At 41.3% G+C, this 24,269-nt stretch overlaps 1 protein-coding gene across 1 annotated transcript in view; it reads left to right on the top strand.

Annotated features, from left to right (window-relative positions):
* The first annotated feature begins 5,173 nt into the window (after positions 1-5,173).
* The window catches only part of GLRA3 (glycine receptor alpha 3), a 139,156-nt gene continuing 120,060 nt past the window's right edge, over positions 5,174-24,269 (top strand). Inside the window, exon 1 of the mRNA XM_065405178.1 lies at positions 5,174-5,244. Within this exon, the coding sequence (XP_065261250.1) occupies positions 5,174-5,244 (71 nt within the window). The remainder of the gene's footprint in view (positions 5,245-24,269) is intronic.

Genomic DNA, 24,269 nt, shown 5'->3' with positions numbered 1-24,269 from the left:
TCATGACTTTAGAGACCTCAATGATGGTGGGTGCATAACTGGCTGGATAACCGTACTCAGAGAGTTGTTATTAATGGTTCCCAATCCTGCTGGAAAGGCATAACGAGTGGGGTTCCGCAGGGGTCTGTTTTGGGACCGGCTCTGTTCAATATCTTCATTAACGACTTAGATATTGGCATAGAAAGTACACTTATTAAGTTTGCGGATGATACCAAACTGGGAGGGATTGCAACTGCTTTGGAGGATAGGGTCATAATTCAAAATGATCTGGACAAATTGGAGAAATGGTCTGAGTTAAACAGGATGAAGTTTAACAAAGACAAATGCAAAGTGCTCCACTTAGGAAGAAAAAATCAGTTTCACACATACAGAATGGGAAGAGACTGTCTAGGAAGGAGTACGGCAGAAAGGGATCTAGGGGTTATAGTGGACCACCCGCTAAATATGAGTCAACAGTGTGATGCTGTTGCAAAAAAAGCAAACATGATTCTGGGATGTATTAACAGGTGTGTTGTGAGCAAGACACGAGAAGTCATTCTTCCGCTGTACTCTGCTCTGGTTAGGCCTCAGCTGGAGTATTGTGTCCAGTTCTGGGCACCGCATTTCAAGAAAGATGTGGAGAAATTGGAAAGGGTCCAGAGAAGAGCAACAAGAATGATTAAAGGTCTTGAGAACATGACCTATGAAGGAAGGCTGAAAGAATTGGGTTTGTTTAGTTTGGAAAAGAGAAGACTGAGAGGGAACATGATAGCAGTTTTCAGGTATCTAAAAGGGTGTCATAAGGAGGAGGGAGAAAACTTGTTCACCTTAGCCTCTGAGGATAGAACAAGAAGCAATGGGCTTAAACTGCAGCAAGGGAGGTCTAGGTTGGACATTAGGAAAAAGTTCCTAACTGTCAGGGTGGTTAAACACTGGAATAAATTGCCTAGGGAGGTTGTGGAATCTCCATCTCTGGAGATATTTAAGAGTAGGTTAGATAAATGTCTATCAGGGATGGTCTAGACAGTATTTGGTCCTGCCATGCGGGCAGGGGACTGGACTCGATGACCTCTCGAGGTCCCTTCCAGTCCTAGAATCTATGAAATCTATGAAATCTATGATTATCCACCCTTAGTTGTCTCTTTTCCAAGATGAAAAGTCCCAATCTTATTAATCGCTCCTCATATGAAAGCTGTTCCATACCCCTAATAATTTTTGTTGCCCTTTTCTGAACCTTTTCTAATTCCAATATATATTTTTTGAGTTGGGGCGACCACATCTGCATGCAGTATTCAAGATGTGGGCATACCATGGATTTATGTAGAGGTCATATGATATTTTCTTTCCTATTATCTATCCCTTTCTTCATGATTCCCAACGTTTTGTTAACTTTTTTGACTGCTGGTGCACATTGAGTGCATGGTGTCAGAGAACTATCCACAATGGCCCCAAGATCTCTTTCTTTAGTGGTAACAGCTAATTTAGACCCCAACATTTTATATGTATAGTTGGGATTATGCTTTCCAATGTGCATTCCATTCCATTTATCAATGTTGAATTTCATATGCCATTTTGTTGCCGAGTCACCCAGTTTTGTGCAATCCTTTAGTAGCTCTTCGCAGTCTGCCTGGGACTTAACTATCTTGAGTAGTATTGTTTCATCTGCAAATTGTGCCACCTCACTATTTACCCCTTTTTCCAGATCATTTATGACTATGTTGAATAGGACTGGTCCCAATACAGACCCCTGGAGGACACGACTATTTACCTCTCTCCATTCTGAAAACTGACCATTTATTCCTACCCTTTGTTTCCTATCTTTTAACCAGTTGCCAATCCAGGAAGAAGAAGATGGAAAAGAGAAAAAAAAATGCCAACAACCTGCTAAGCTATTCCTGCAGGCAGAAAAGGAAGAAAGTCCTGTTTGTTGTCATTTAAAAAAAATGTGGAGACACTAAGATACTATAATCATGAGGGCCTTATAAGTAATTACATGGATAGATAGTTAGATAAAAACTACCACCAATGTGTATCGCTTTAGGAAAAAGTCCAAGGACTGAATAAACTTTGAGACTGAATTCTCCTTTCATCAAAGGTAGACTGTGGCTATAGAGCAGTGCTGAGTGACATTGTGGTGTGGGGAAGCTTATACTGCCACTCCCTATACTATGTCTCTTTTGTGACTAAGGAGAAGATTTCAGTATTCAACACTGTCAATGTAACAACTTTCATAAGCACTGAGACTCATAACAAACAGTTGTTGCATAGTATCTAAAGTTTATATTCAGAAAAGAAATGGTGAAATACAGAATTACTCCTTAAACCATATTAGAATGAATGTGTCCCTCCTGTCATGTTGATGAATTTGAACTATACATACTTAATGTACTTTTCATTTATGGAACTATTCATACTAGAGACCCCATTGTGGTAATATTCATAAATAGTGTTATAAGAAAAAATGCATCTTCCTGAATCCCTTGGGAAAAAGTAGGACAATTTAAGTGTGGAAGTGCACAGGGTTTTAAAGCTAAACAGTACCAATGAGAAAGAGCTTCACTAAATGTTTATATTATGAAAAAAGTCAAACGTGACAGTTCTGAAAATATAGTGCATGCACTTTACACCTTAATTCAATGCATCCCATTAATTCCAGAACAGACCTTGGAAGAAAAGGAGGTTTCCTTAGCATTAAGAAGCAAAGCAATTCTTTTAGCACTGACTAAGATTTTGGTGTGTTAATGATAGAGGACCCCCGATCTTCTTGCTCCTTCACTCTCGTATTTAACTGTTAAATTTTAAAGAAAACCTAGGGGGAAGGGTCAGTTTAAACAGATGACATTCTAGAGTCTCCCACAACCATGCATCTAACACGAAGTATGTGTGGGTGTGGAGAACCACACATCAGTTCTAGAAAATGAGGTCAGAGTTATTACTATGTAATGGTGCCTGCTGGGGCAATTGCAGTGGTGATAGCAAAAGGCGGCACAGGTGCAACCTCAGAAAAAGAACAAGGAGGATGTATGGCCGAACAGCACATTTTATCGTATCCCTCTTTTAATAATGTAACTAAAATGTGGTTAATCCATCATTTTGTACCTATCCCTTCTAGTAAGTACAAACTTGTCTTATCTCCTTCATAGCTGTTGTTCAATCTCTGCCTTTCCCTTTATTTCCCCCTATTTCCTTTACTACCTTATCTTCTCTTCTGTCATTTTCAGTCTATTCCCCCCATATAATTTTTCTATATTGTGTTCTCCCCCCCCCCCTGTTTCTTATGCACTGTTCTCATCTTCCTTCCCCACACCTTCCTTCCCTCGCCTCTCTGGCACTCTTTCTGCTCTCCCCCACTCTCGCAGTACAGTATTGTCGCCTCCTCCCCACACCAAAGCAAACCCACTCTCCTATCTTATCCCCCAACACCTGCCTATTACACACAGTGCCGCCTCCCCTCACTCACACATGCACCAGCACAAGCAAGCTCCCTCAAAACCTGCTCAGACAAGCTCCTCCCACCCCAAATACATCCGCAAATACAATTGCAGGCCCCAGCCCCCGTCCAGACTGAGCTTGCTACAGAGATCCCCCCCTCCAAAAAAGGACACACACACCCCTCCCAGCCCCAACACAAACAGCCTCCCCTTGTCTAAGGTTCTTTCTCGTTCTGCCTCCCCACCCCCACCGGGATCTCCTCCCGCCGCCCACTGTCCCGCACGGAGGTTCATTCACAGCCACACATGTTCGCACCGCCCTTTACACCCCATTCGCTCCTTCTCCCGTAGCCCGTTCTTCTCTCACTCCCTCTCTCCCCCCACCTGTCTCTCCCTCACTCGCCCCCTTTCCCCAGACTCTTTCCTCCTGAAGCTCTCAACGCCTCCTTGCTCAAGAGCGCTCTTCCCTTCTGAACTCCCCCTCTCATCACATGGGATGAAAAAGGATCGGGGCGACATGATTCCCCATCTCCTCAGTGGTTGCGCCTTTCAAAGTGGTAACAACCACGGACAGCTCTTCCCAGCCATCGGAGAGCCACTGACCCCAGCGCATAGCTCCCTCGCCCTGCCCAGCGCTCAATGCACTGCACACCTGATGTCCCTGGACACTCCCGCCCGTCTGCCCGTTCCCCAACCTCACCGCACTCCCCCAAACACACACAACTCCCCCTCCCAAGCCCCTGGGACACAGCCCTCCTCTGCACGCCCTGCCCCCTGCACTCGCCTCTCCTCTCCACCCACCAACACCGTACAGGGGGACACATCTAGGCAACAGCTTTTTTACGAGCGTTTAATCTGAGGAGGGCTCTGACAGCAGCTAGGACAGAAGGCTCCGTTCTAATACTCGTTCTGAATTGAAAGGATGTGAAAAGACAAAGGCGGCGGCGGCGGGGGGGATGACCCACCCCATTCCTGGCTGGACTAACCGCTCCCCACATCAGATCCCCTTTTGAAGGATCGCCACCCCCACCCCACTCCCATTCCCTCCTGCGGGACCAGTCCCTCATCTTCTTCCTCAGGGTCAACCCCCCCGCCGCCGCCAGACATCTCCTTCTAGGGGATCCTCTCCCTGTCCACCCCCTGAAACATCACCCTCCCCCCCCCCACACACACGTCTAAAGGATTAACCTCTCCTCTTCCCCCATCCACCCCCTTCTGGTATGTTGCGGTGCTGCTCAGCCCGGCTGTCAGTCGGTCTGGGAGCTCCCCTGAGTGGCTGTGGGCAGCCCATTGCCTGGGCTTGGTCTCCGCCCTCCCCCGCGCTTGCTCTCTCAGCTGGCCCTAGCGTTCCAGTTGCTCAGGAATGTGGCGAGCCGGGTTCCGGCTGCTAGCAGGAGCCGGAGGGAGGAAGGGAAGCTGAGCGCATGCTGCCGCTGCCGCCTCTGCTCTGCCTGATCTTCCCCTTTTGGAACAATCGCTTTCTTTAAATGAAAAATACAAACCCTACCGAGCTGGTTCCCAGCCACCACCAGAAAAGGTTCGCCCAAGTGCCAGGCGCTGGTGAATAAACTAACCCCGGACTAAAACTTCCCTGCCAGTGGGATTACAGGTTCTGCACTGCCACAGGGAGCTCTCCAGGGTGCTGAAGTCCCGGCAGTTTCTCCAACAGCTCCCAAGACTGAACAAATTTCCTTGGCACTCTTTCTGGATCCTCCATGACTCGGAAACGTCTGCTCTGGGGGTTGTGAATGCCTCGTAGTAACATGGCCAAGGTTAGATACCTTCGTGCAGCTGTTTCGGGATTTTATCTCTGGGAAGCTGCAGTTCTGTTCAGGTGAGTCCCTCCAGGGTGGGAAACGGAGATCACAAACGTGCCCCAAGCGGTTTTTCTTGCACAGCTGAAATGCTTGGGACTCATAGATGATGCACAGTTGCTGCTGCCGCTCCAGCCGTACTCGCCACAACTGTCTAGCCTTCAATAGCCTTCTCATTGGCAGTGACAATTAAATGTATGGGATTTGTGTCTTTGAGGTAACTTTGAGATACTGGAGTGACGCTGGATTTCAGTTTCATATTACAATGTAAGGTTCCCTGTTTTATTTAGAGCTGGGGTTTTCCCTTGCACAGTTGGCCAATTAGTTTGTGTTTTGTCACGTTCTTTCTTTTTAAATGGAAAATGCAACACTTACGCTCTTTAAAATTCTTCAGTTTAGAGATGTATATAAAGTTCTACGAATTTATTCAGAGTTTGGAATACATTTAATTTCATTTATTACTATTTATTATTTTATTTAGTATAGGACATCTAATTTGGGGACTTTATTAGGTCAGGAAAGTTTCATGCAGAAACAGGAACAATGATAGCCGGGTGGAGAGAGGAAACTGATTCGAGAATTTCTTCCAAGATGTTTTACCTACTTGGTGTACTATGCAGCTGGGCTTTCTAAAATTTGTATAGTGTATAATACCGAGAGAGCAATAAATCAAGAGTTGAGCAGAAAAGATTAGAGGACATCCTAGTGTACAAGGTTTTTTCACTATTGCCCAGCACACTTTTCTCAGATCAACTAACATGATATCAACACAAACATTCTTTTTCTCAAGTTCTCTAAGTGTGGTGGTTACATTCTGGAACAAACTAGACTCCCTCTTCCATTAATCTCTGTATTTATTTTAAAAGGCAAGCAAACACACAAACAAACAAAAATTCCCACAATATAGACATTTTAAAAGAAGAATTTGAGGTCACCCTTTTGATGTTTTTGCTAGAATATTCTGCAAGAAGTAAACCAATCAGATGTCTGTGAATATGTTAGTTTTGTACTGCAATAAAACAAAGCATAAATACATACAACTTACATAACACACAGGCAGGCTATTACTGAGTGTCATATCCTTACTTTTTTTTCAAAAGGTGCAGGAAGGAAATAAAAATTGTAATGGTAGGTTACCAGACACACTCTTGTGATAACATACAGAAGGATTATTTATAAACACACAACTATGTATAGTACCAAGCAATGGTGATGGTGAATATACATTCATTTTAGGTAGTGTTAGGTTAATTGAATCAACATGTGAAACGTAGTAGTATTTATTGTAATTTTACTTTAACTTTGCAAACAGGAACAGATTTTAAGAAAGTGGGTCACATGATGTGGGATTATTTGGTGTTGTGTGGGAGGGTGAGCAGTAGAGAGTGTACATTTTCTTGTAGTTTTGAATATTTAATGTATGGAGTAGAAAGATGGATCCTATGGGCTGTAATATACTGAATGAACTATAATTATAAGTAGAAATGTACTATCAATTATTGTATTTCAAGGTTACTTATAGATCATGATTTCCTTGACATTTATCTAAATGTCAGTATACTATTGAATGAACACCCAACTCTTTATTTAATAATATAAAACATATGTTATTTACAAAGAGAAGAAATAAGTTTTTGGAAGGCATAGCATCAGTTCAGAAAACATTACTCAAGGAAGTTAACTCATATTTAAGTTCAGATTGTAGACTGACATCTTTGCATTGCATGTGTATACTTTTATCTATTTTAAAGCAACAAACATGTTTTCATAATAGCAGGGTTGTTCATCTAAATGATCATTTTTAAGAATAGTCATGGTCATTATGCACAAAAATCTAGAAGCTATGTAGTGTATGGCCGCTGTGAAGGCAGTGCGGAGGTGGGAGTGCATAGGAAGGTTCTAGCTTTTATTTCTCAGACAGGGGCAGGGTGAATGTGCAGCCCTTATGCACTCTGGAATAAAAAGACTGCTCCTGACTTGAGCTATTAGCATCACAAGCCATCCCAAAAGGATATAGATCAGCCCAGTTCATCAGGTCCAAATGAGGGTGTGTTAAAATGTTGACACAGATGTTTTGCTTTCTGGAAATCATTGAGACCAATTCTTCCGCTTTGCACCTTGTGTAATCATTTATACCTGGGCAGATGGGAGGTAAACTGCTACCATGTTGTCTTCCCTCTGAGACACAATCACTCCTAGCGATCCACTGAGATGGAGATCTTATACTGTACCTTCAATGAAGAACTATACCTTCTAAGCACAACTGACCCCTAAATGATTTCCCCTGTTCCAGATATGACACAAAGGTAATGACTGTTCTCATTTTTTAAAACAACATTAGAGATCTAACTTTTCTTACATCATTTTAATTTTGGTGGTGGGGGAGGTTATGTTAAATGCTCCAATAGAAGCAACTTAAATTACTTACCTTGTGATAGTACTATATATGCATGTTGTTTAGATGCCATCTCTGAGAAGGGTAGAACTTACATTGTCAGTACATGCTAAATAAAACAAAATTTGTCCTTTTTAAGATGAACTATTTAAATGCAAGCTTGTTACTCTCATCAGTTAGATGCTGAAGGTCCACATTCTGGTATATTTTGTAAAAGGGAAGACATCTGATTTCTTTATGGAAAGAAATAATTTTTCATCCCATTTTCAAGTCCCTTTACATCAGAAATATGAAAAAAATAAAGACTCTTGTATGATAACTATTTTTATAAGCTGACATCTGAAAGCTATTTTGCAGATAGAAGAATAAAACAACATTGTTTGCATTTTAGAAATCTTGTATAGCTATTTCTGTGTATTATTATAACAATGCAGTTGGAGTATAATGGAGTGGTGTATTTTAGATCTTATACTTCTGACAGTGGTTTATGGGACATGACAAAAAAGACATGCAGCACTATTATTTTTTATAAATTTTGAAGAGCATTCCGTTCAGAGACAATTCTGCTTTCATATAATATCTTAATGTGTTTCTGTCCTTGTTTATTATTGTATGAACTTTATAAGATGGGACTATTTAAACTCCTTGTTTATTGGTCTTATTTATAAACAAATCAGCACACTCAAGCTCATTTTGAACTCAGCAGCAAGACTTTTTAATTATACACTCAACTTCTCTAAAATCTTTACATTAGCTTTCAGCAGATTTCTTTATAGATTTTAAAATTCTGCTTATCATTTAAACAACTTCTTTATAGACTGGACCTTTCATGTATTTCAGAATTGCTCTTTCAGTGTTCCATTAGCAACTCATGACAATCCTCGCAACAGGGCTGTCATCTTTATGAATCAAGGCTTTTTCTATTTACACCTCTCTGGAAATTGCTTCTCAAACTCAGTTAATTAGAAATTCTCAATTTTTAAGTCTAAACTGAGTACTCCCTTTTTATTTTTATTTTTGCTGTAATATTATTGTTTAGTGGAAAGTGCTCTGAGTCACCACATGTAAGTAGTGTAAAGTAAAATCTTTGTTTAGGACTATATCTGCTCCTGCTGCTTATCTAAAAATAAAATCATAACTCTTGGTAATACTATAGGGCCAGACTGCCCACTTCCACAGGGAACCACTGAAGATAGATTTGAAGGGGAAGAAATATTTATGAGAGTCTTCTGTGGAGAATTCTCCCTGTTCTACCAGGGAGCAGAATTTATCCTCTACAGTTAAGAGGCTCAATCAAAACTGCTGTGCATTTGAATGGATCCCATGAGATCAGGAGGAAATAAAAATCACCTGTGTGGAGTCTGGTCACTCTGTAGTAGCTCTGGCCTTTGCTTGTTAACAGAGTGGCTCCACTGAAGCCCCTAACTGGACACTGTAACTGTTCCTTTCTCGGAGGTCTCCTTAAAGGGGAGATAATAATCCACATTATCTGTGGGGCAGAGCTGTGAAAATGTAGTATAGCTTCTCTCTGTATTATACTTCTCAAGTAACCTCCAGAAAGGGAGCGGCAAGATTTGTATCACCTCTTGCCTATCCACTCCTCCCTCAACCTGTTCACTAACCCCTTCTTCTTTTCTCTGAGGAGGAATCATATCATGGAGGTCCCTGACTGCACTAGAGGGCAAGATCTGTGTAGAGAGTGCCTTTTGCTACATATCGCAGAGGTGTGACTGTGCCTACAGTTAACTACTGTGGCAATTAGTCTTATGTTATGGAGAAGCAGGACTTCAGATGAGTAATAATAGCAGCACCAACAAACCTTTCTTAATGCAAATAGTCTTAGTAGTTTAAAAAAATGCCAAGCAGAATACAAGAAAATACTTCATATAATATGAGATGCCGTCAGAATTGCCTGTGAGGCGTCAGTAGCTGTTTAAGAAGCAAAGAATGACACCTTTGATGTTAATAAAGCAGCAATTAAAAATCCATGTATTGCAAACTCAGTGAATGAATTTATTAAAATCAACACAGATGTGCCTGTGTTGGGGGCAGAAAACTGGAAATTTAATAGTTCAGGGTAATGAAGTACAGAGCCTTTCATCTCCAGCCCTAGACTGTAGCAACAAGAAGCTATTTTCAATGGAGAGATTATCTGACATACATCAGTTATCTCATTCTAGGTCCTACTGGACAAGTGACAATGACACAGAGGCAGAGCAATAGGGCTCCCTATGTGGGTGTGCCTAAGAACCTGGATTGCCTTGTAGTTTACAAAACAAAGAAAAAGAGAGGACTTTATTATGAGTGAACACGGTAATTTAAATATTCCAGGTGAAATTCTGGCCCTATTCAAGTTAATGGCTTTCTATTTGCCATTCACTTCACTGAGGCCAGGATTTCACCTGCTGTTCCTCATTTCTTAAAATAAACCTGTAAAGAAACTGCTTTCTTGAGATCCCACCTTTGTTTTTGTTATAAAGCAGAAGGAAGCAATATGTTTGTACAGTATTATATGGGAAAATTAAATTAAAATTACAATGACATTTAAATAAATATGCACCTTTTAATTCTTGCTGTACTAATGCTGTTCTTACTTCTCAATATTTCCTAATTTATTCCTAGCTAACTGATACAAACAATAAGAAGAGGAATACTGTGATTCTGTGTGAAGAAAAATATGATGATTGTTCTCCTAAATCAGAAAGGTCCAGATGTGTCAGGCCTGATTATGATCTCATTTGCACTGATGAAAATTAGAGGAAATGCCATTTAAATCAATACAGTTAAACTTAGATTAAAACAGGTGAGAGATCAAGCCCCTTGTTGTTCAACTAATTTTGGAATATATTATTTAAATGCCCTTATTTAAAAACACTTTCTTAGATATAGGAATGCATCCCATGTACATTTACAAGCATATTGAGCTGTGTCACAAGTGACACAATCTCACAATGTACAGTTTTATGAATACTTAACACACTTTTAAAAATACAGTAGCATATGTTAAATAAATGCCACTTACTGTTGCTAGGGCCTTTTGTATTCTGAAATTTCACAGCCTGCACTTTTCTGTGGAATCCACTCCCTAGTGCAGAATTGAACCACAAAATTTCAGTCTTTATTTAAAAGAAATGTGTCCAGCTCTCAAGGTAACCTTAGAAACATGAACCAAGCCTAAACTGTAATAATGTTCTCTTCCACAGATTACAGAAAACCTCACACAATAGCTCTCAGAGGTGTGAATTTCATTTAAATTGGCTGTTTACTCTGAAACCTTAAGATGACATTAGAAATGGCACACATAACTGTTTTACAGATCCTTTAGCAGAAATATCCAGCAAATGTGCTTATCCCAATCACAAGCTGCCTCTTAAGGTGATAAATTTATTTTATATTTTTAAAAAACACTCTTTTCCAATTTGCCCTAGCAGATTCTGTAGATTGGGACCTTCCAGGTTATTTAGGTCTAGCATACTGTGGAGTACAAAAGACCTTGATTATTGCAAAGCATCAAAACAGCTTTGCATATTGTTTCCTTTCAGGTTTTTAATATAATTGTTTTTAAATTGCATTGTCCTTGGTTACACTCAGGAATGGATAGGTGTGTCCATGCTCTAGGCAGTTGTGGACTGAAAGATGCACCATCCTCAGGAGCTATCTAAATTTAAACTTAGTGACCAAGGAACCAGCTGCCTAAAGGTGCCCCTCAAGACAGAAGTAAAATGATGAAAAGTGGTGACTTGCTGGTAATAATAGGCTAAAACATGTCATTTTATAGTGGGAATGGGAAGAACTATAATAACATTGCTGACCCGATACACATAAACTGTGGGAGCACATCTTTAAGTGCCTTTATTATGCCTAACAGAAGTATTGGGAGCATAAGCTTTTGTGGGTAAGAACCTCACTTCTTCAGATGCAAGATGTCTTGCATCTGAAGAAGTGAGGTTCTTACTCACGAAAGCTTATGCTCCCAATACTTCTGTTAGTCTTAAAGGTGCCACAGGACCCTCTGTTGCTTTTTACAGATTCAGACTAACACGGCTACCCCTCTGATACTTTATTATGCCTGTAATCAGGCCATTGGAGGTGATAGTGCTCAGATTTTCACTTGTAGTTTAACTGTACTCTCAAAAATGCTTGCTCAGATTTTCAAACAGGAGGCTTCTCTACAAAGTAACTGTGGACAAAGTGTAGGTGGGCAAATGCCCTTTTCCATCACCCTTTTCATAGCCTAGTTAACCCTTCAGGAGGTGACGCATCCTGCATATGAAACAGCCAAGAAGGCACTTGGGCCTGATAATCCCTGCATCCAGCTCATTCTCATTGATTAACTTCCCAGTATGAAGCAGAGAAAAGTGAGCTGACAGTTGAGAGGACAGTAGACATAAGATGGTAACACAAGCAAGATCAGGAAAGCCAAGTAAAGCCAGGTATCTGGAGGAAATTTTAAACACCATTGAGATATGGTGTGTGTTTCTATGTATGTGTGTGTGTATAATGTTCTGTGGACCAATTTCATTGGAAACATAAAAGGCTAGCAGCATCGTTTATTAACCTTAGCATTATTTTCACTGACTTATTCAGTAAGGGAAATGCTTCAGTGCATGCATTAGAAATTCTGGTTTCTGTCGGTATCTGGCATGAATCCTGTCACTCTGAGCAGTATCCTGAAGCACTAACTTGACCTTGGCCTTAAGATGATGTTGCATACTATAAGACTTTTATGTTGGTTTTTGGAAAGAACAAACAGAGATGAAAACAAATCCAGTATCGCTTTATTCACATTGCCCACATAACAGGGAATGAGAAGCAATGAGACACTACTTCAATTCATCACAAATGGAAAAAATCATAAACTGAACAGAGGGAGCAAAAGATAAGACACTATAAAATGGTTATTAATAAAAAGGAAGTGTGACAGTTCCTGGAAAATCTGAATTATCTACAAATCAATGGAAACCTAGTTTTATCTCTGCGTTTCAATCAGGTGCTGCTACCCCTTCTTTCAAAATATTAATGAATATGTACTGATCTCGGCATCTTCCCTCTAATCCAGTGGTTCCCAAACTTGTTCCGCTGCTTGTGCAGGGAAAGCCCCTGGCGGGCCGGGCCTGTTTGTGTACCTGCCACGTCCGCAGGTTCAGCGGATTGCGGCTCCCAGTGGCCGCGGTTCGCTGCTCCGGCAGGGATGACAGCCAACAGCCTATGTTAGTAATGCAATATCTATACGAACACTGCGTTGCCCTATCTACATCAACATAAGCTCTACGCCTCTCATAGAGGTGAAGTTATTATGCTGGTGTAGTAGGGCACTTACATTAGTGGGAGCAAGGCTGTAGTGTAGACACTGACATAATTAGGGCAACATAAGCTGCATTACATTGACCTAACTCTGTAGTGTAGACCAGGCCTCAGTTGATCAGGCTCAAGTGCAGCGAGGTGCTTTTAGATCACAGCTCCAAAGCCCATGAATACAAATCCATTTATGTACATATTCTGAAACAGGCTACCACAGTCTACATCAAATCACGCACTCTGATTGGTCTACTAATTTTTGTAGCTAATCCCCATCTAGATCATGAGCTGTTCATATGCTATACTACATGCTAGGCCACAACTACAAGCTGCCATACATTCCTTTCTTTCCTACTATTCTTTATCTACCAACTACATATTATCTACAAGGTCACTTTATATTTACAGTTTATATGTCCATTGTTAACCTCTGTTTTCTTCCTTCTGCTTCCATTCTTCATTCTGGCTAGGTCTACACGTATTCAGGATCATATGAATTAATTTTTGCAAGATTTTGTGAAAATACTTACATTCTTTACCAAAATCCAAATATATTAGATCTCCTTCACTCAATTTGTAATTGTATTCTGCCCCCACCACCACCCCAAAAATAAAACTTTTTAAGTTTGGCAAAAAAAATTCTTTTCAAATCTCTGGTTGTTCATTATTTCTTTACCCTATAGGATCCCAATTCAGAAAAGCACTTAAGGAGGTACTTAAAGGTAAGTACCTTAAGTGCTTTCCTAATTTGGAATGCTTTCCTGATTAAGGGCCTATGGATGGGATTTTCAATAACACCTAAATGTTTTAGATGCTTTTTGAAAACTCCACCCTCCATGTAGCAATTATTTTCTTGTAATATTTGTTCCACTGTTTTACTGGGGTTGAAGTCATTCTTAGTGGATAAAAATTGCCAGTCACTCTTTTTTCATTCTTAAAAGATTGATGTCATAGCTGTTTTTTTCCAGTCTTCTGATACCTCCCCAGTTCTTTGTGACTTTTCTTAAATAATTAACATTGATTTGGTAAGTTAATCAGTTCATTCCCTTAACACCCTGCAATGCATGTCATCCAAGCTGGCTGATTTGCACCTGTTCATACTTTCCAGGTACAGTATTCCCATAACTACTCTTCACTGCTTCCTACTTGTCCAAATTTTTTCTGTATTTTTCTGTTAATTTTAAAAAGGAGTTTGATATTGCAGCCATTTTAAAGTCATCATTAATTTAATTTCTCTCCTTTCATGTGTTAATGGGTACTATTTAGTATTTCTTTCCCTCTCCCTCCACTCCTTAGGCTAGTATTAGCTCATTCAGCTATTTTGTTCCCCTTGGGTGAAATTAATTCATCCACCCACAAAGCTCAAGTAAAATGACTCTGATGTTGGGATTGGGAGGATAGAATTCACCTTCACAGCCCATGGGGAGAACCCGCGACTATAGTGAAGGTCTTTTCAGTTGCTATTCCAGCCTGGGAGCTGGAATGGGATTGCAATCTCCCTGTGCTCCCTGATCCTAATTGTGGTCCTGTGACATGACTCCCAGCTCACCCAAAATGGCCTCTCCCTTCTATGTGGGGCTGGCTCAGATTCCTTCTCTAGTCCACAGACCCCCAGTACAGTCAAGCAGTTTAGCTTCCTTCGTCTTTCTCCGTGATTTTAATTGCTGCTCATGCAGAGCTCAGAGATTACTGCCATTTTTCTTTTCAGAATGTAGTTGTATTTTTAAGATGTTTTCCTCTACTGAGTTTATGCCCCTTTTGAGCTCCTTTTCCATAAACATTAGTGTGACCAATTTTAGTAGCACAAATGCCTGTAGGAAGCAGATTTTAAACTCAGACTTTACTATTCACATTGAATTATTAATTCTCCTGTCAGCACTCATGGTAGAAGCCTATTTTTAAGAGTTTTACTCATCCAGCTTGGGAACAGTAACTATTTCATATGACTTGTGTGATCTATCACATAATGGTCTTTTAGTAGCAAGTCAAAAAGTATGCCTACACTGCACACTCCTTTCGACAGCACGTACATACACTGCATGCCCCCCAGCACAGGTATAAATAGCAGTGTAAATGGTGAGGCACTTCTTAGGTGAGTAAAGACACCCCTGAACCCTGTGGGTATGTACCTTACGTGTCTGTCTGCTTGCCCAAGCACTGCCTCCTCCATCTACACTGCTAATTTTAATAATGTAGTGTCCAGCTGCCTCCCCACTGCCAGAGTTTCTTCACCCGACCCCCAAATGTAGCCTTTATTTAAGTTGAATTGATGTTGTTCTGTGTTAAACCACAGTATCCCTAGTGAGTGAATCCATCTCCTGGGCTGCTTAAGATCAACCAGCTGAGAGTCACCCTGAGGGATTTCCTTAGGTTGGAAAACTTTAGGAGCACATGAAGAATGCATACAGTGACCACAAACACAGCTACAAGTAATGAATTTTGTGTGTAATACAAATCTCACCAAGCAGATAATCAATGTTACAGTCACAAACACATACATATACAAAACCCGAGAAAGCCAATGCAATAGCCAGCACTGTATTCATACTTACATCCCCCAAGAGATCATCGAATCAGGTGGATCCTTCAACAGGTTGTCATCGGGAGGGTGGGGGGAATAGTTTCCTGCTCAGGTCTTCCCTGCATATCCATACCAAGGAACCCTTTTTATCCTCTTATGACCACACCTACTACCTTATACATATGTATGAGGGTTCCATCACCTTTTTCCTTATCTGTACTGCCACAACCCATAAACTTTGGGGTTCCCTGCTGTTCAGCAGAATTTCCTATGATTTTACAATCTCGCGGCCTAGATGGGTACATTATCGCATACTTTCCCTGAACATTACCTATTAGCACGTTCTTTACAATAAGCTTGTAAATTTACTGGTACGGGGTTATTCCTGGGTCACCTACTTATGTCAACCCTCCTTAGGCCCAGTATGGCTAAGCTGAAATCTTACAGGCTTCAGCATGTAGGACTTGCATTATAGCCTTATTTTGCTAGTATACCTAATATGCACTCATCACTTGTAAATGCTTATCAACCTTATACTTCTATGATACTATCCTACTTAAACTATCATTTACACATTAATTTATTATATTTAACCACAACAATAAATCCCCTATTGAATGATTAAACAAAATAATTGGCTACAACAGAGAGAGACTCCAGCAGCCGGGGAAAGCTCTGGCAGGTGGGAGGCCATGGGGAGAGGCTCTGGACAGGGCTGGCTCCAGGCACCAGCGTAGCAAGCTGGTGCTTGGGGAGGCACATGGAAGGGGGCGGCACGTCTGGCTCTTCAGCGGCAATTTGGCGGCGGGTCCCTCGGTCCCTCTCGGCGGGACGGACCTGCCGCCAAATTGCCGCCAAAGAATGAAGCGGTGGCAGTAGAGTTGGGGCGGAAGTGCCGCAGATCGCGATCACGGCTTTTTTTTTTTGGCTGCTTGGGGCGGCAAAAACCCTGGAGCCAGCCCTGGCTCTGGCAGATCCCCATTGCCAAGCCTTTTCCCGCTGCCACTCCCATGCCAGAGCTTTTCAGTGCCATGTAGCTATACACCACAATGTTGGCACCACATGTAGTGTGTAATTACACGCCCCAAGTGATGTGCAGTGTAGACATAGCCTAAGATGAACAAAATTAACAAAATAACTTCAAGATTTTGAATAATGGCTTTACCCACAAACACCACCATCTGTTTGAAGACATTCTGCCCTAGATTCGAAAGGCTTAGGCACCTAAGCGTCAAGAAGTGCAACATCTAGGCATCACTGTGTTTAAAAATAAAAACAACCAGTGGTCACAAGCTGCCTACCCCTAGTATGCCTCACTTTTAATCATTAAAATCCTCTAGACACCTAAATTTCTGCCAGCATACATTCACAGAGCCACCTAAATCCTGACACCACCAAGAAGTTTAGCACCTAATTTACACCTAAACTCTGACAGAATTCACAGATTAGGCATTCCCCCACCCATCTCACTGTTACCTGATCCAGCAGGCATGATCTCAACACTCCTAACATCACACAAAGGATGGCCACAGACCTGGAATATGGGAAAGCCAGGTTCAGATCCCTCCATTGCTTGATGTGGGGAATTTGCACCCAGGTCTTCCCTATCCCACGCAAGTGCCCTAAACACTGGACTATTGAGTATTCTGGGATGGATCGCTCTCAATCACTGTTCCCCAGTCTCTAAATAATAGTCATTGGAGCAGGGACTAGAACCACCATCCCCACTCCCAGGTCAATGCCCTAATCACTGGGCTATATAGAGCCACTCATTCTCTCTCTGCCCCAATGAATATTTAATAAGTTATACAAAGTGAAAGAACTTCAGCAGGAGAGAGTGAGAGGTTGTCAAGTCCACTAGGTCCCTCTTGTGAATCGAGCCCTTTGTGAATAAGGAGAGGTAACATTTGCCAGATATGATATTTGTTACAAATTATTATTCATTTCCCTCTACTTTTTTTGTTAAACTGAAACCAACTTGTACCTTCGTGTTATGTGTAGTCCTTATGATTTTCATTCATAATCAGAATATGTGTTTATATTGGACTACCTTGGATCCTTTCACAGCCATTCTTTTTAGCATTTGTTATTTCTTGCTTTAGGTTGTACCATTTTTGAATCTCACGGGACTTTGCTACCTTAATTTCTTTTTTGCAGGTTCAAGTCTACTGCTACAGCAGTGTTTTGAATGTTCTTAATTTATGGTATAAACTCTGACTTCTTCAGTACCTTGCTTTACTTACTCAGTACCTAACTCATTCTCAAAGAGGATTCCCTTTTTGTTTATATTCTTTTTCTGACTTCTTCTATGCTTCTGGTCTCTCAGAACTTCATGTGTATTGTACTTGCCTCACATAATTGTTCACACACTCGCTATTCATTGATAGACTATCTGTAGGACAGGAATCAAACATGAGGATGTTGACATAGCAAGACATTTTTCTACCATACTTTTCAGAACACAATATGTAAATAGTGTCAGATTATAAGGTATCAATTGCAATCAGATGATTGCTTGATTTCAGCAGGCCCTTTTTTAATGAAAGTGTTTTCTTTACTTATGTACCTTTTATTTAGCAATGATGAATTTTGTCACCATTATATTCACTGCAACCATAGAAGCAAGGGAAGTATTCTTGGGATTAAATCAATGTAATCATTATTTTAATCATGAGAGATCCAATAAATTAATATCAGCTCAGATTAATTTGCAGAAATGCTTTTGATACTGCTGTTTGTGAGATGCAGATGAGTGCATAATGGCTGGCTGCAGCTTTTGTCTTTATACTTTCACTTCACCCAGGAGTATGTAATTAATTTCCTTGAGCTGCTTTGTAAAGCTTTTTAATATACACTGTATTAAAAGCGTTCAAAGATCAGTAGAATAAAATGAACCACAAAATAAAGTTCCCATAGCTCCAGGGCCTTGAGTTACACTTGCTGATCCAAGGAACAGGCTAAATAATAAAATGAAAAAGCCATTGATCCATTGTTATGTGCACAGCAGCATCACAAGATGGTTCTACAGTCAACACTGTACTTAGAAATGTTTGTGTTTTAAACCTTGTCAATGACTCAGGGAATCTGTACTTCAGCTACTCATGGGGAGAAAGAAGCTATGATTACCTGACAAAAATCATAATGGCAAAGATGAGGATAACTTGACACTCAGCAAAAGTATAGGTATAAGGTTTTCAAAATAAATTACATCTGTATTGTATCAGAAAATATAGAGGAAACCACCAACAAAGTTACAAGGTAAATAATGTAATAGCTGTATATTGCCCTTTTCAACAGAAATATGTGACAGATTCTGAAGAATGCACCTGGAACAACATGCAATACCTTTGGGGCTGCTCTAAATTGTACTTATTTGTAACAACCCCCTGGCACAATTATGCTGGCAGGGACCATTAGAGCATGGCATTGCTCTGGATATTCACTTTCCAATTCTGGCATTCTCCTACACCAGTGATGAGAAGAATTGGGAGGAGGTGGTTTAAAATGTGACTTTTTTAAAATGCTCTTCCCCTCCCCCTCCCACACACATTATTGATATTAAGACAATTCTTCTAAGGATGCATGTGCAATCTCATTTATACAAACTGTTTCAATAGTCGTCCCTGCCCTTTAAAGTTTCCAAATTTAAAAAGATTCACCTTTGGGCTGAGACAACACATGGAAAAATTTCAGCCTCAAAGGTTAATAGTTCAGAAATCTATGAACCCACTATAATATCTGACAGGAGGTATCAGTAAATTCAGTATATTGCATAGCATACAAATGACATCAGATTTTTAAGGGCAAGACAATTGAAACAAATTTTGAGAAGACTCAGGAAAACATGATTTAAAAAAAAAAGTTGAGAGAGAGCATGCACTCACATGCTCAGGAGAAGGAAAACTCTCTGATTTCAACCCAAGAACATCAGGCTAGGCCGTTTGTAAAAGTTATGCCAATCACACATGGTCTATGGGTCTACACTGCTAACCCCAGCTAACAGGATAAGGCAGTGGCGAAGCATATCCATGCAGAGAGGTCCTTCTCTTATTAACTCCTTTTTCATAACGTGCACATTAGTACAAACATGCAAAATCTTTGAGCAGTTGTGCAGAAAAGAACTATCTCAAGATTTAAAGGTATTTCCCCATTCAAGCTCATGTGCAAAGCAATATCAGTCTGATTTCTGTGTCTCCAGTAGTGTATCCACTAGAGAAAGGCATACAGCGAGATTGAAGGAAAAGATCTGTGAGGTTCTCCTTGTAGTGGTCTTCCTTCCCACAGACATAGCCTCTCTACAAAGTCTGTATGCAGATCCCAGTGGCCTTGCTTCCTTGCAAGCTTCCGTAAACTGGCAGCTGCTTCCAACATCCCCTTCCCCCCAAGACTGCTCTAAATTACCCTAGTTGTGTATAGTCCTAGTGGACCATTACATAAATAGTGGATAATGGAGTGCAGGAAAGCCCTGGCCCTTCCCCGACTTGCTCAGTCATTCAAATCAGTTCCATACAAATCATAGATAGAGAGCAGTCCAGATACTGTTGTGCTAATTCTATGCCACTGAAGCACTCCTCTGTGCTAGAGTGATCTACCTGTGGCTAGGTATGCCAGCTATAGCCACTGTTTTGTGCTGACTACACAGCACAGAGTGACTCTAACACGGCAGAAAAGCTGGGCCATTGTTAACTTTTGAGATCTAATTCAATTAATGAAGTGTGAAATAAAAGTATTTTAATCCTGCTTCCCATGTAAATCTAAATGCAATCATAACTAAAACTCTCTACCTCCATAATGTATTTTTTTGTTAAAGTGTATGCTTGTATCTGGCACTGCTGTTCCTGTTGCCTTAATACAAGCAGTGTGCAACTTCATTAAGGGAAAAAATGATCTGCTGGAAGGTCTTCTCACAGCAAGCAGAACTTCTAGAAATGGCATCAGCAGTTCATATGCAATTCCTCAGGAAGCATGCTGGTTTGGGGTAGCAGGGTGTCTGGTATGCCAGAATGGGAGTTGGAGAGTGGCAGAAGAACAGTTTTGGTAGGAAGATGGGGTAAAAGCAGGTTTTAGCTAGAGAAACCAGCATGGTTTTTATTGGGGGAGGGGTTAGAAGAATGGGGGGGGGGGTTGCACTTGGGGAGATGTAGGAAGATGTTTTGAGGAATTGAGTAATATAGAACTCTTGAAGATTCATAAAGTTTAAGGCCAGAAGGGATGATTAGATCAGCTATGTCTAATATCTGGTCTAGTCTTACAGTCCATTATATTTTACCCAGTTACCCCTGTATTGAGCCCAACAACTTGTGTTTTGCTAAACATATCTTCCAAAAAGGAATCCAGTCATGATTTGAAGACACATCAAGAGCTGGAGAATCAAGCACTTTCATTGATAGTTTGTTCCAATGGTTAATCAGCCTCACTATAAAGTATTTGTGACTAATTTTCTAATTTGATTTTGTCTGGCTTCAGTTTCCAGCCATTGGGTCTTGTTATGGTTTTCTCCACTAAATTAAAGAGTTGTTTAGTCCCTGAGATTTTCTCCCCCTGACAGTACCCATAGACAAATTAAATCACCCATCGATCTTCTATTTTATAAGTTAAACAAATCATGCTCTTTAAGTCTCTGACCCGAAGTCATTTTCTCCAGCCCTCAAATGATTTTGGTGGCTCTTTTCTCTATCCTATCAAATTTTTCAACACCCTTTTTAAAATACAGACACCAAAACTGTCCACAGTATTCCAGTATCATTCTCCACCAATGCCATATACAGTGGTAAAATCACCTTCCTATTCCTACTTCCTCTGTTATACATCCAAGGATCTCATTAGCCCTTTTGGCCACAGCATTGCATTGGAAGCTTATTTTCAGTTTCTTGTAAATTTTTCTCAATTCTGTACTGAGTCACTGTATCATGTTTCCAAGATACATTCTGTACATACAGCCTGCATTTCTTGTGCCTAGAGATATAACCTTGTATTTGGCTGTATTAAAACTCCTTTTCTTTGAATGGACCCAGCCTACCAAGTGATCCAGATTGCTCTGCATGAATGCCCTGCCACCATTATTCATCACTTCACTAATCTTTGTGTCATCTATATATCTTTATCAGCAGTCATTTTATATTTACTTCACATCATTGATGACAATGTTGAATGGTGTCAGCCTTTGTACTGAGCCCTGTGGAACCCACCAGAACTGCCCCTATTTAGTGATGATTCCCCAATGACAACTACTTTTTGAGACTGTCAGTTAACCAGGTCTTAATCCATTTAATACGTGCTTTTAAAATAGTATAGTGCTAACTTTTTAATCAGAATGGTATGTGGGACTAAGGCTACGTCCTCACTACGGGGGGGGGTCGATTTAAGATACGCAAATTCAGCTACGCGAATAGCGTAGCTGAATTCGACGTATCGCAGCCGACTTACCCCGCTGTAAGGACGGTGGCAAAATCGACCTCCGCGGCTTCCCATCGACGGCGCTTACTCCCACCTCCGCTGGTGGAGTAAGAGCATCGATTTGGGGATCGATTGTCGCGTCCCATCGGGACGCGATAATTCGATCCCCGAAAGGTCGATTTCTACCCGCCGATTCAGGCGGGTAGTGTAGACCTAGCCTTAGACAAATGTTTTACAACAGACTAAATATGTTACATTAGTGCAGTTACCTTTATCAACCAAGCTTGTGATCTCATGCAAGAATGAAATCAGTTTTGTTAAACTTAGTTTCCATAAAAGCATGTCGACTGGCATTAATTATATTCCTATCCTTTAATTTTTTTATTAATTCAGTCATGTACCATTTTTTCCCATTACTTTGCTCAGGACTGATCTCAGGCTAAATGACCTGTAGTTACTCAGCAATGGGGATATTATTGCTAGGATTTCTTTTCTTCCTAATATACGTAAAAAGCCTCCTTTTAATTGTCCTTAACTCTGCCAGCCATGGATTTTGCCTTGATGTTTTTAGGTTCCCTTATCAGTTTTCTTCACTTTCATAACTTCTAGTTTGTATTGATTGCTATCTATTTCCCTTTTCCTTCCATCTATGGGGATATTGCTTTTTTATTTCTAATGCCTTTATATCATCATTGATCTATGATCAATTTTTAGCCAAAGTTGCTCTCTTTGGGTATGTCTACACTATGAAATTAGGTCGATTTTATACAGTCGATTGCGTATGTCCCCACGAAGCACATTAAGTCAGCGGAGTGTGTCCTCACTACCATGGCTAGCATCAACATACAGAGCAGTGCACTGTGGGTAGCTATCCCACAGTTCCCGTAGTCTCCACTGCCCATTGGAATTCTGGGTTAAGTGCCCAATGCCTGATGGGGCAAAAACATTGTCGCGGGTGGTTTTGGGTACATGTCATCAGTCACCCTCCCTCCGTGAAAGCAACGGCAGACAATCGTTTCGTGCCTTTTTTCCTGGGTTACCCATGCAGACGCCATACCACAGCAAGCATGGAGCCCGCTCAGCTCACCATCACCGCTGCTGTTGTGAGCATTGTAAACACCTCACACATTATCCTGGAGTATATGCAGAACCGGGCTAAGAGACACCAGCACAATGAGGATTTTGATGAGGATATGGACGCAGACGTTCCTGAAAGCATGGGCTGTGGCAATTGGGACATCCTGGTGGCAGTGGGGCTGGTTGATACAGTGGAATGCCGATTCTGGGCCAGGCAAACAAGCACAGACTGGTGGGACCACCTAGTGTTGCAGGTATGGGATGATTCCCAGTGGCTGCAAAACTTTCGCATGCGTAAGGCCACTTTCCTGGAACTCTGTGAGTTGCTTTCCCCCACCCTGAAGCTCAGGAATACCAAGATGAGAGCTGCTCTGACAGTTGAGAAGTGAGTGGCGTTAGCCCTGTGGAAGCTTGCAATACCTGACTGCTACCGGTCAGTCGGGAATCAATTTGGAGTAGGCAAGTCTACTGTGGGGGCTGCTGTGATCCAAGTAGCCAATGCAATCATTGATGTTCTGTTATCAAGGGTAGTGACTCTGGGAAATGTGTAGGTCATACTGGATGGCTTTGCTGCAATGGGGATCCCTAGCTGTAGTGGGGCAATAGACGGAATGCATATCCCCATCTTGGCACCGGACCACCTTGCCAACCAGTACGTGAACCTCAAGGGGTACTTCTCAATGGTACTGCAAGCACTGGTGGATCACAAGGGACATTTCACCGATATCAACGTGGGATGGCTGGGAAAGGTGCATGACGCTCGCATATATAGGAACTCCGGGCTGTTCGAGCAGCTGCAAGAAGGGACTTACTTCCCAGACCAGAAAATTACGGTTGGGGATGTTGAAATGCCAACAGTTATCCTTGGGGACCCAGCCTACCCCTTGCTCCCATGGCTCATGAAGTCTTACACAGGCAGCCTGGACAGTACTAAGGAGCAGTTCAACTGTAGGCTGAGTAAGTGCAGAATGGTGGTAGAATGTGCCTTTGGACATTTAAAAGCTCGCTGGTGCTGTTTGCTGACTAGGTCAACATTCCCATTGTTATTGCTGCTTGCTGTGTGCTCCATAATATCTGTGAGAGTAAGGGGGAGATGTTTATGGCAGGGTGGGAGGTTGAGGCAAATCACCTGGCTTCCAATTTTGAGCAGCCAGACACCAGGGCGATTAGAAGAGCACAGCAAGGTGTGCTGTGCATCAGAGAGGCTTTGAAAACCAGTTTAATGACTGGCCAGGCTTCGGTGTGACAGTTGTGTGTATTTCTCCTTGATGCAAACCCACCCCCTTTGTTGATTTTAATTCCCTGTAAGCCAACCACCCTCCCCCCTTGGAAATAAAGTAACTATTGTTTTGAAACCA

Source organism: Emys orbicularis, chromosome 5, assembly GCF_028017835.1.
Source record: "Emys orbicularis isolate rEmyOrb1 chromosome 5, rEmyOrb1.hap1, whole genome shotgun sequence".
Taxonomy (NCBI): Eukaryota; Metazoa; Chordata; order Testudines; family Emydidae; genus Emys; species Emys orbicularis.
This window is presented reverse-complemented; position numbering and strand designations above follow the sequence as displayed.